Source organism: Hesperophylax consimilis, chromosome 20, assembly GCF_061612785.1.
Source record: "Hesperophylax consimilis isolate HC1 chromosome 20, BYU_Hcon_1.0, whole genome shotgun sequence".
Taxonomy (NCBI): Eukaryota; Metazoa; Arthropoda; class Insecta; order Trichoptera; family Limnephilidae; genus Hesperophylax; species Hesperophylax consimilis.
The window spans coordinates 18,155,191-18,168,909 of NC_142855.1; the positions used below are offsets into that span (position 1 = coordinate 18,155,191).

General features: G+C 36.0%; 1 protein-coding gene across 1 annotated transcript in view; it reads right to left on the minus strand.

The window, feature by feature from the left end:
• The window catches only part of uex (metal transporter uex), a 120,374-nt gene that overhangs the window by 24,755 nt on the left and 81,900 nt on the right, over nt 1-13,719 (minus strand). Inside the window, exon 4 of the mRNA XM_089644250.1 lies at nt 10,484-10,655. Within this exon, the coding sequence (XP_089500376.1) occupies nt 10,484-10,655 (172 nt within the window). The remainder of the gene's footprint in view (nt 1-10,483; nt 10,656-13,719) is intronic.

The following is a 13,719-nucleotide window of genomic DNA, read 5'->3' on the forward strand; positions in this document are numbered from 1 at the left end:
TAGGTTAAATATCAACTCTTACGTAGTCTCACGTCTCGATTACTGCAACGGCATTTATGCCAGCCTTCCAAAATATCAAATTGACAAACTTCAATCAGTGTTTAATGCAGCAGCACGGCTCATAAGCGCGGTTTCAAAATATTCGCACATTTCAGCACACCTTCTTAACCTTCACTGGCTCAAGTGCCCTGAAAGAATCCAGTACAAACTGTGCTGGATGGTGTTTAAATCCATCAATGAAATGGCCCCACCCTACATCTCTGAACTATGCGTCCCGGAAAACACTGGTCTGAGGCAGTCAACTCTTAGATCAGCAACATCATCAGCTGTAGGCAGACTGATGGAACCTAAGCGCAAGCCAAATACTAAGTTTGGTGATCGCGCTTTCGGAGTATCTGGGCTGAAGGCTTGGAATAAACTCCCTCCGGAACTAAGATCCATAACAAGTCCAACAGAATTCAGGTCTAAACTAAAAACTTATCTTTTTAAGCTGTCATACCCTTAAATTAAATATACCATTCCTGAGAGAAAGTCCAGTTAAATCCAATTATGTCCTAAATCCTGTATCTAAATTTCGCTAATAAACAATTAGTTGATGTGAATTAAGTGTTAATCTCAAGTGACCTACCAGCTAAGTATTGTACTGTATATTATCTCCATATACAGTTAGTTATAACATAGAAATGTATTATGTACTTGTACAGCGCCCTTGAGGTGATTTTGCACAAAAATGACGCTAAAAAAATCATCCAAATATTATTATTATTATTGTCCTGGTAAGACAGTGTTTATTTTCTGTGTCTTGTTCTGTTTCATGTTTCGTTAAGATTTGTTAGTATATTGCTTATCACATAATTAAACTACACCCCACAAGCGAGTTACAAATACTTGACTGATGTGTTTTTACCGTCTAGCTTGTATGAAACGAAGCACTGTGCGCCCACCAAAACTTTAAATATTTTTTATCAAGCCGTGAACGAACTTTAAAATGGTTTTTCAGTAAATTAACGTAAAAATCAACTTTACGACACGCAATAAACTCAGCCTGCCTTGCGGGGAGTTAACTTAGGGGTCAGAAGGTAGTACACACACCGATGTATTGATTTGGCACATATACTAACTCATTATAATATATAATGTAAGCAAGTACAGTCAGCTGCATTTCAATATGAACAGATTAAAAATATTCGTGAAAATCAACACGATAGAAAATCTTCATATTAAAGTATTACCATAATAATAATAAAAACGAATTTTATAAAATATATTATGATAAAACTATACTAACAGAGCGAACGATTAGTCATAATAGACCCGATATAGTTTTACATGACAAAATTAAAAAAAAAAAACTTATATCATTGATGTCGCTATTCCAAATTCCTGTAATATTCAAAAATCTTTTAATGAAAAAATAAGAATAATAAGATTTAGGAAATGAGATAAAAAGAATTTGGCATTCTCAGACTATAAAAATATTACCATTTGTTATTTCGGCTACTGGCATTATACCTAGCTCTCTCATTCAAAATTTAGGCGTATTAGATCTATCAAAAAAATTATATATAAAGATGCAAAAGTCGGTCATTTTGAATACATGTAGGAAAACGAAAGATTTTTTAAATATTTATGTTGAGGGATCAGTAGGATTTATAGGCCCTGTTAGAAGTTCTACCGAGCCGAACCCTCTGATATGAAAATATCTGGTCGGTGAATTGTTTTCCCATTTGATCTCTGCTGATTTGACGTGTTGTTCTTGTATTGTTTTGTATTTATTTTGCTTTTATAATGCACTTGCATAATGTTGATTGACTAGATGATCATTTGTGGAAAAGTGTGTGGAAGGGTTTAGTTTTTCATATGGGGAAGATTTAACCCGGACATAAAATCGGAAAATAATATTTAATTACTAATTTATATAGCGCCGTTTTCGTGAATAATAACCTCAAGGGTGCTGTACAAATATACTAACTAAATAATTAATACTAGAACTACTGACTTAAAACTACTGACTTGCATCTAAGACTTATATCTAGTGACTTACAATGTACTACGTAATTGTATATCTTAAAAAGCCCTCACAACCTCGAAACTTAAATTTCGACAAACCATTTATAAGTCCCCGAGCAACACCGGGTACACGTCAACTAGTTCAATATAAAAGGAAAATTAGTGTCTACATCTGATTTAAAAAAAAACTCCTTATAAAGCTAGGGATTTCAGATACTATTACTGTAGTAATAGTATCTGAAGTGCCTGAAGACCTACGTTCTTCACCAGTGCCTGACCTCCATCGAGTCCCGGTCACCTAGCGCCCGGAGTCGACTCACTGACCCGCGCTTGACCTGCCATCATCAGCCGGCATCCGGTGTATTCTTCTGTCCTACCTCATCTCCTCGTCACGGCAACTGACTCAATAAACACATGTGACCTCTACCCCTTCTTTCATTCCGTGCCTTCACCATTGATCCCCAAAGTGGTGACCCCGACGTGATTTGAACACGCAACCTTCTGAATAATTCTGCAGCCCGACGTGATTTGAACAGCCCGACGTGATCTGCAGCCTGACGTAATTCTGCAGCCTGACGTGATAGTGTTACCCCGACTCACCGGTAACCCCGTCTTAAAATGGGTGATCAGTTAAGGCACCACGGAGCATCACGCTCCAGACCATCTCCGCACAAGCGCGGATAATAGTGCCACCATGGTTATCTGAGTGTATCTTCAGCCTGTGTTGTGAACATGTGTTTTGCAAAAAATTTTTTATGAAGTGTCACAATTTAAAAGACGTTCGTCTCCGAGCTATTTCTTCTATCGCAGCCCTCAGCAAAGCTGCTGGGAAGGGGGTGTCTGTGGCGTCGAGAATAATCCAGATTAAATAATTAATAATAAACCGCTCGACCTACTTAGGTACGTACTCGCTGCCGAAATCAAAACAAAGCAACCTACCTGTTTCAAGTATCTACTCGCGACAATACTATCGCGCTATCAGTCTTACACATTACGAGAACTCGCCAGAAGGAACGAGTCTGCCGCCTATGCATAATTGCCACGCTATCGAAGGTTCCTGAAACATCCAGTCTGTGCGAGTGCCTAGGATTTAGTTGCCATCCACCTACCTACTGCCGCCGTCGGCCGAGTAGTATAAATAAGCCCGACGCAGCGAGTCATTCAGTCAGTTAGTTACCAACCAGCCGTCAGTCTACGAGGCTCAACGAGTGATCGCCCGCGCTCTTCTTACTAGCGCGAAAGACAACGTACCCGGTTTCGCCCGTACCATCACGGACTCCACCGGGACATCATCTTAGCGCCTTGTCCAGATCGCCGTTCCTGGCAAGCGCTGCTCGGATTACAAGCGCCCTGGTTCCAGTGTCTCTGACCAGCGCTTCTTCCACGCTACCATGACCACCACGAGGACACGCTGCATCCTCACTGGTCACGCCGTTCCCGTTCGACCGCCTACAAGGTCTGCCGCACCTTCGGCCGTCTCGTCAGCACTGGAGTGCCTGAAGACCTACGTTCTTCACCAGTGCCTGACCTCCATCGAGTCCCGGTCACCAGCGCCCGGCGTCGACTCACTGACCCGCGCTTGACCTGCCATCATCAGCCAGCATCCGGTGTATTCTTCTGTCCAGCGTCAACTCTCGTCACGGCTACCTGATTCATCAATAAAACACATGTGACCTTCACAACTTTCTTTCATTTCGTGCCTCTCTCCTGATCACTAAAAATTGTTCAAATTTTCCGAAAAAACCGGTCCTAAGTGCTTTACCCGTGCTGATTACTGTGGGCCTCATTACGTGCTTTACCCGTGCTGATCACTGTGGGCCTCATTGGGTGCTTTACCTGTGCTCTGGCCCACATTTTACAATTTAATAATACTCAACAAAAAGAATATAAAAAAGAATAAAATAAAACTGATATAAAATAAAATAAATTTCAATAATAAAGGCGGTAAATAAAAAAATAAACGGTATTTATTATAAGGTATGATTGTATTCAAACGTACGATTGTATTCAAAACGTTATTTTTCTTTTTTACTTTTACCATCATGTAGAATCACCCCCCCCCCCCAAAGTTAGCGCACTTTACCCCCGGATAACCTGTATAATGTGTGTTTTCAAAGGTATTTCAAGTTATAAAATTTTTGTAACAATGCCTTTCTAGTAATTTAATCTATATTCTAATTTTGTATCTGAAATGTTTTTTGTTTCTATCTTTTTTTATATCGACTGAAAGATTGGTGAATGCTTTTATTGCCTGGTATTCGTGGTGTCTTTGTCCAGAGCTTGTGTTTATTGTCGGAGTTTTTATATTTTGTACGCTTGTCTAACTGGTCTATTAATGATAGTTTCCAATGATGGTGGTGTTTAACCTTAAAAAGTTACAGACTAACTATCTAGGTTAAAAAACAATTCTTTAATTTCTCTCTAGGTTAAATATCAACTCTTACGTAGTCTCACGTCTCGATTACAGCAACGGCATTTATGCCAGCCTTCCAAAATATCAAATTGACAAACTTCAATCTGTGTTTAATGCAGCAGCACGGCTCATAACCGGGGTCTCACATTTCAGAACACCTTCGTAACCTTCACTGTCTCAAGTGCCCTGAAAGAATCCAGTACAAACTGTGCTGGATGGTGTTTAAATCCATCAATGAAATGGCCCCACCCTACATCTCTGAACCTCTGGTCTGAGGCAGTCAAATCTTAGATCAGCAACATCATCAGCTGTAGGCAGACTGATAGAACCTAAGCGCAAGCCAAATTCTATGTTTGGTGATCGCGCTTTCGGAGTATCTGGGCCGAAGGCTTGGAATAAACTCCCTCCGGAACTAAGATCCATAACAAGTCCAACAGAATTCAGGTCTAAACTAAAAACTTACCTTTTTAAGCTGTCGTACCCTTAAATTAAATATACCATTCCTGAGAGAAAGTCCAGTTAAATCCAATTATGTCCTAAATCCTGTATCTAAATTTCGCTAATAAACAATTAGTTGATGTGAATTAAGTGTTAATCTCAAGTGACCTACCAGCTAAGTATTGTACTGTATATTATCTCCATATACAGTTAGTTATAACATAGAAATGTATTATGTACTTGTACAGCGCCCTTGAGGTGATTTTGCACAAAAATGACGCTAAAAAAATCATCCAAATATTATTATTATTATTGTCCTGGAAAGACAGTGTTTATTTTCTGTGTCTTGTTCTGTTTCATGTTTCGTTAAGATTTGTTAGTATATTGCTTATCACATAATTAAACTACACCCCACAAGCGAGTTACAAATACTTGACTGATGTGTTTTTACCGTCTAGCTTGTATGAAACGAAGCACTGTGCGCCCACCAAAACTTTAAATATTTTTTATCAAGCCGTGAACGAACTTTAAAATGGTTTTTCAGTAAATTAACGTAAAAATCAACTTTACGACACGCAATAAACTCAGCCTGCCTTGCGGGGAGTTAACTTAGGGGTCAGAAGGCAGTACACACACCGATGTATTGATTTGGCACGTATACTAACTCATTATAATAAATAATGTAAGCAAGTACAGTCAGCTGCTTTTTAATATGAACAGATTAAAAATATTTCTGAAAAGCAACACGATAGAAAAACTTCATATTAAAGTATTACCATAATAATAATAAAAACGAATTTTATAAAATATATTATGATAAAACTATACTAACAGACCGAACGATTAGTCATAATAGACCCGATATAGTTTTACATGACAAAATTAAAAAAATAACTTCTATCATTGATGTCGCTATTCCAAATTCCTGTAATATTCAAAAATCTTTTAATGAAAAAATAAGAATAAGATTTAGGAAATGAGATAAAAAGAATTTGGCATTCTCAAACAATAAAAATATTACCATTTGTTATTTCGGCTATAGGCATTATACCTAGCTCTCTCATTCAAAATTTAGGCGTATTAGATCTATCAAAAAAATTATATATAAAGATGCAAAAGTCGGTCATTTTGAATACATGTAGGATAATGAAAGATTTTTTAAATATTTATGTTGAGGAATCAGTATGATTTATAGGTCCAGTTAGGAGTTCTACCGAGCCGAACCCTCTGATATGAAAATATCTGGAGTCGGTGAATTATTTTTCCATTTGATCTCTGGAGAGTTGACATGTTGTTCTTGTATTGTTTTGTATTTATTATGCTTATATAATGCACTTGCAGAATGTGGATTAACTAGATGATCATTTGTGGAAAAGTGTGTGGAAGGGTTTAGTTTTTCCTATGGGGAAGATTTAACCCGGACATAAAATCGGAAAAGAAATAAACAAGCATTTGGCTAATTTATATAGAGCCGTTTTCGTGAATAATCACCTCAAGGCGCTGTACAAATATATTAATTAAATAATTAATACTAGAACTACTGACTTAAAACTAGTGACTTACATCTAAGACTTATATCTAGTGACTTACAATGTACTACGTAATTGTATATCGTAAAAAGCCCACACAACCTCGAAATTTAAATTTCTACAAACCATTTATAAGTCCCCGAGCAACACCGGGTACACGTCAACTAGTTCAAAATAATAGGAACATTAGTATCTACATCTGATTTTAAAAAAACCTCTGTATAAAGCTAGGGATTTCAGATACTATTACTATAAATGTTGAACAAGAGTGGACCCAAGTGGGAACCTTGTGGAATATAACTATTACAACATATTAACAAATTCCCGAGAAAGACAAGACACAATAATTCCAAGAGTCAGAATAACAGATTTCGCCAATTCACATAAGACCTTTTGATTACTAGATTCCCGACACGCCAATGATATTGATATCGGTTCAAGTAAAGATATCGATATTTTAAAAAATCAACCCATAATTTTTGTTTTACTACAATATACCTATCTAAAAATGTCTTCTAAAACTTTTTTTTGTTTGATTTAGCATTGAATCTCCCTGCCCAGGAACTGAAGTCGACCAACCTCGCCAAATGCCGATCGGATAGGACCGACATTTATTTCGTACATTGACTGTTATAGTGTCCGATTTGAGCGAAATGCGCGTATGTGTGCGTGATTGCTACCAAAATATGAAAGAACGCACTGTCATCGTAACATCAAGCCGTGTTTTTTTTACTATAAAATATTTAATTTTGTTTTGGTTTGAACGAGGATTGAACCTTCCTCCCCAGGGACTGGAGTCAGCCGCGCTAATAACTAGGCCAGATCCCGATACGGTAGGACCGACATTTATTACGTATATTCACTGCTGTAATGTCATCCGATTTCAGAGATATGTGTGTGTACGTGATCGACACCAATTGCAATAGTTGATAGAATGCATTGTCATCGACAACGAGTCTAACTACCGATCGATCGGATGGCGGGAAGTGGGTTGATTTCCGCTTCCAAAATTTGCATTCAAAACCGAAAAAAAATGAAATTCAAATACATGTATTTAAAAAGGTTTGATTAATTTCAGTCTACTTCTAAGTAAGGAAAAATTGAGCTTACTTCACGACACATTTCTATCAGTTGATCTCTTCAGTGATTGATGCCCGGTTTACAGAGGATAACGTTTAGGACAGTAGTAAGTGATAACTGTCTTTAAAAAATGACCACTTACCACTAAACGCACTGTTTACACGCGACAAGTGACTTAAAATTGAGTTAACAGCTTAGTTACCACTTACCACTGTCCCATAGCCTGTCCTCACGCGGACAGTGACATAAAATTAACTAATTAAGTTGCCACTTATCACTGTCCTCGCTACTGGCTACATGTTACTTACCCATAATATGGTATATTTATACCGTTGATATTAAATAAATAAATAAATTAAATAAATAATAGTAAAAAAATTTGTGCAAAGCACTCTTTTTATGATGAATTGCCTTATACAAAAAACAAAAAAAGTTTACTGGGTTTATTTAGGTAACAGTATTATTCTGACACATTGATCGAAATCGTTATTGGCGTTCAGCCATTTCTGCAGGTGACTGCACTCCTAGAAAATTAGGCTACGCATTTTGGTTTTATGGGCCGTGTTAAGGTGGGGTCGGGTGGCTTACATAAGCAACGTAACTAAATACAGACTGGTCAAAAAAATAAGGCTCTATTCACCCCACTGGACAGATAATTCCTGCAAGTTTGAGCTATACAAACTGACAAATTATGGCTGTTTCTCACTGACGTTTCGCCTCAATAATTATATCCATCAATTAACCTAAGAACGTGTGTTATTTAGGTCAACTATGATTGCACGACCCGTTAATTAAAAAAAATCCCTAAAATATGACCTGCACCGATTGACAAATTGCTATTTCTCAGTGACGTTTGGCATCAATATGTCTAAATTTCCGAAGCCTGTGGGACTATAGCACCCCCAATTGGAATATGTTGTGAGGTTGAAGAGGAAGCTACAAGCCAAACATGTGTATATTCTTGGTATACCTTATATTGTAGGTAATAGGCATTAAAATCGCTTGACAAACAGAGTCTAGAAACGTTCGATTTCAAGAAAAAAACTGGTCTTTATTTATTTTGTAAATAATTTAACTAGAAAGCAAAAAAGTTGATCAAGTGAAACTGTCACAGATAATGTTAACTATAATACTGTATTTTTTTAAAGTTGTTTCCTTTACGCGTTCATAAATTTCTATTGAAAAAAATTTTTTTTAGTAGTTTGCATTTAAATTTTTTATTGAGTAATTTATTTGCGATAAGGAATGACACACTGAGTCGAATTAAAATCGATATAGTATAGATTTTCTAAAGTAACAATGTAAGTAACAGTAGTGAATGGTATAAAAAGTCGGGAACGCCCGAGGCATAATAAAGAATAAGTAAATTAAATTTGTAAGAAAGGAATATGAATTCAAAAATTTATACAAAACGAAAGATTGTATAAAACGAAAAATTTTCAAAATAAAACATTTATAGCCATGGAGAGAGGTTGTAGATATAAATCAAATCATAATAATAAATATAAACAATAGAGACATAACATTATTCACAAACCATCAGAGAAGTATTATTTTATGGACCCCTTGTATTTGGAAAGTTCGCAACTGAAAATATCCACCTTGGATAATGCGCTATTGTAATTATTGCATAGTCTGTTCAAGCAAGAATGCCTTTTGCATTGTTCCACCCTGAACAGGACACAAGAGCGTGTTGAACGCGCAGGTACATTGAATTGAATATTATTTAGCAACTCTGGGCATTGAATATTATTGTTAACTACTTTATATGATATAATGATTTAACATAAAGTGAATGGCAAAAGAATCAAATATTTATTTATGGTAGCATGAAGCGTTCGTGATGAGGACGATGTATGACTTGAAAATAAATGGTATTTTTGTCAAAAACCATAATTAACACGAAGACTTCACCCAGTAGACGTTATTATAACGATTATTTATGATGATGACTGAAATATAATTGAATTATTTGCCTTGCTTGACGTGTTACCTACGCGCTGCTATATGACCATATTATGTAGGTACCTACGGTATCGGGAAATAAATGAGGGCGGGTGACCCAGTTTTGGTACCTACCTGTAATGAAGATAACTCAACCCCCCCTCCCCCAAAACATTCACCCAACCCACCCATTTACACCGTTGTTTCAATTTTTAGGCGCGGTTGCACGAAATTTGTATTTAAGGCGATGCCATACGTAGTAATGCAAAATCATGTGTTTTTGGTTTGAAAATTTAGTCGCCTATAAATGTTTCAGATGCTTTAATTAAATACTGCGAGTAGAATACATCTTGGCCTTTGAAATGATCGAGTATTTTTTAGATAAGTCTTTTTATAAGCCCAGAAAAAAATAATGTATAAGGCCTATGAAAACTGCTTTAAAGTTCAAAATCTCCTACTTACGAACCCATTTTCGGTTATGGTTTTATGGTATAATGTGGCAAAAAAAGTTATTTATAAGATGATCGGAAAACATTTAAATATTTATGCCTGAACATCCACAAAATAAAATAAAAGGCACTTTTTGGCCATGTTTTTTTCTTGCCTAAATCAAAACAGCTGGATGGTGTTAAGCGGGAATTTAAACCTTATCGCCATCTACGTAAGGAGTGTTATTGATGGCGGCTCGATTCAAAATAATACACGACGTAGTGCATCGCCTTAAATGTTATTCAACGCTTTAAAAACAATGTGTATAATTTTCGAAATCTCACTAGGTATATTCTGTCCTTATAATCCACATAAAATACCAGCTGGGCGTTACACCAAATAAAATAATATATATTTTTTTAAATACGAACGTCAAAAGAAAGAAGAGAAAGGAGTTGGGATCTTTAAAATTTTATCTGGACAGTCGCCCTGGGGGTCTATCTAGCTCAGGATTGATAGGCGCAATTACCGACAATTTCATACCGATTTTCCGAGCACGGTAGCGCTGTTGCCAGAACGATATTGATAATATAATAAATAATGAATCCTACAGCATTATCAACTATAAGGATGAACTCACCAGATTTCATGATCTCGGAGACGGTCTCGAAGTCGAGAACGGCCTCGTAGTCCAGCATGAAGACATCCTCGATCTTGGTCATGATCTCCAGAACCGTCTTCTTCCGCATCTCCAGCGCGCCAGAGATGATGTTCACCTCGTCTTTGTCTAGGTCGTTTATGTCGTTGGTCACCTGATAAAAAATAAATCAACAATGTAAATAGTTGGACGTTTAAAAACAAACAAACAGGGAAGCATCGTAGACATGTCATTGTCTCACAAAATGTATAGCGTATGGAGTGTGGCGAATCCATCGTTCAGGGAGTACTTCCAGAGAAACACGACCTGCAATAGTTATCAGATTGGTTGACACTGGGGAACGATGTCGGGAACTGTAGTATTTGCTGATTTAAAAGGTTCGGGTAGGTTCGGGTTCTACCGAACATAACCGAACGCTACCAACCGCCTCCGGTTACATTGTCGGGTCGCGAAGAGAGCACTCTTTCGCTAGACGGCCTTTGGCCAACTTGTTACTTGTATTGTCAGTTTATTATATTCCGAATTAAACAGCGTCCGTGTATAAGAATCTACGACTATTCAATATACTACCAGATCCTTTCCTCGTTAGAATACTGGAGATTAGGGGCCCAGTATTCTATCCTATATCCTATACAACTACGATACGTTACAGGAACAGAGTCACGAACGTTAACTCCGATACAGGGTTACATATCCCGGTTTTTAGACCTTATCCCAGTAATCGGGGTTCTACTAGGATGGACCTTTTAGTTATTTACACTAAGGCGATGCACTACGTAGTAATGCAAAATCATGTGTTTTTGATTTGAAAATTTGGTCGCCTAGAAATGTTTCAGATGCTTTAATTAAATACTGCGAGTAGAATACATCTTGGCCTTTGAAATAATCGAGTATTTTTTAGATAAGTCATTTTATAAGCCCAGAAAAAAATAATGTATAAGGCCTATGAAAACTGCTTTAAAGATCAAAATCTCCTACTTACGAACCCATTTTCGGTTATAATTTTATTGTATAGTGTGGAAAATTAATTTATCTATAAAATTATCGAAAAAAATTTAAATATTTATGCCTGAACATCCTCAAAATAAAATAAAAGGCACTTTTTGGCCATGTTTTTTTCTTGCATAAATCAAAACAGGCGGATGGTGTTAAGCGGGAATTTAAACCTTATCGCCATCTACGTAAGGGCTGTTATTGATAGCGGCTCGATTTAAAATATTACACGACGTAGTGCATCGCATTAATCCTAGAGTACACAGGAGGCCCTGAGGAAAAAAATGTTCCGAAGGACCTATGACATCCTTGGAGACGATGTGTGAAGAATTTTTTCAAGGAAAGGAAGCAGAAAAAGTTTTGAAAATGAAAAAGGTATGAGGGGTGGTTAGGAATCTAGGGATTAGGGTGTCCAGGATTGACGGATCAATAATCCGTTCCACCCTATTTTCTTCATTTTCGCTTAAGAGGAAACTACAAGCCAAAAATGTGTATATTCTTGGTATACCTTATATTGTAGGTAATAGGCATTAAAATCGCTTGAAAAACGGAATCTAGAAACGTTCGATTTCAAGCAAAAAACCGTTTTTTATTTATTTTGTAAATAATTTTATAAAAAAACAAAAAAGTTAATCAAGTGAAACTGTCACAGATAATCTTAGCTATAATACTGTATTTTTTTTAAGTTGTTTCCTTTACGCGTTCATAAATTTCTATTGAAAAAATATTTTATTTAGTAGTTTACATTTATATTTTTTATTGAGTAATTAATTTTTTTATTTGTATTCTACTCAAGCGAAACGATAGGAAAACCTTCAATTTATCTAAAGCATATTTCTTGGTATTCATAATGTATACCAATTCTTTATAAAGGTTAATCAAAATAGTGATTTAGCATTAAGCTTCGCCTTAATCATTATCGATTTTTAATATTAGCGCGCTCCCTCTAACATTCGTATTTACATATAAAAATGTTTAATTAAAATTAATGATATTGAAAAAAAACACACATTTAACCAGACAAATGTATAATAAGCCATTTTTCTTGTTTCATAATATAATATAGTATATTTAAAGTTTCATAATTCTCAAATTGCGGTCGGAACCTACATTTTAATGATTCTGTGGTTAAGTTTTAGATTTGAATATAAAGCGTGGTGTTTTCTTTAGATCCTATTTCTTACTACAACCGGTTACAAGACAGTACCTACCATATTATTGTAGCAATTCTATATCAACGTCCCAATATCACACTCCTATGCGACGGATTCAACAGCTAGGAAACAAATACTACGATGTTGTTGATATATTTAGTACATCAATTTCAATATATAAGCATACCTTATTGAAGTTTTTCATCAAGTAGGGGAAAATTTTAATAAAGGTATTTAATTTGATTTGATTAACATATAATAATTTTGTCAACTGAAACAGAAAAAAATATTTTGGAATTTTGATGTTTTGTGTGTGCATGCTGTGTAGATCAAGTTGAGTGATATTTTGACTTTATATTTATTTATCTGCAATTGTTTTAAATAGTCGTTTTATGCACTATTTTCATGGATAATTTCGTCAATATTTTTTATATATATGTATGTAAAAGCCTTAATAGGCGTGACATAAATAAATAAAAAATTAACCCCAGGGATTAATGTTTTTTAGGTTTTTATTTACGGACGTTGGTAAGTAAATAGCATAGATCACACTTCTGTGAATTATCCCTTCATGGGCAAAAATAGACGAGTAGATAATAATGACGTCATTTTGACATGGCCGCCGCACCCATGCGCCAAACCGATACTAATCAAAATGGGTTATACGCTCTGAACAGATATACAACTAGAAATGTAATCTACACCGATTTGATAAAACAAATGGATGTCGCAAAACTGATAATCATGTACGAATATATACCAGCAATTTTATTGAACTATAATACTCTTTTAATCTAAATCAGTGATTCCCAAAGTGGTCTATATCGACCCCAAGGGGTCTATGACAACCTGCAAGGGGTCTACGTCAGAGAAAAAAAAATGGGGGTCCATGAAATGAAAAAGGGGGTCCACGATAGTGGATCTCAACATACACTGATAGTACCTATTTACTTATTATAGATAGATAGTACCTGATTACTTCATTGAAAAAGCAATCCCTTTATCAAATATAATGTCAGTAGCTACAGATGGAGCACCTGCCATGGTTGGACGTTATCGTGGATTTATAAG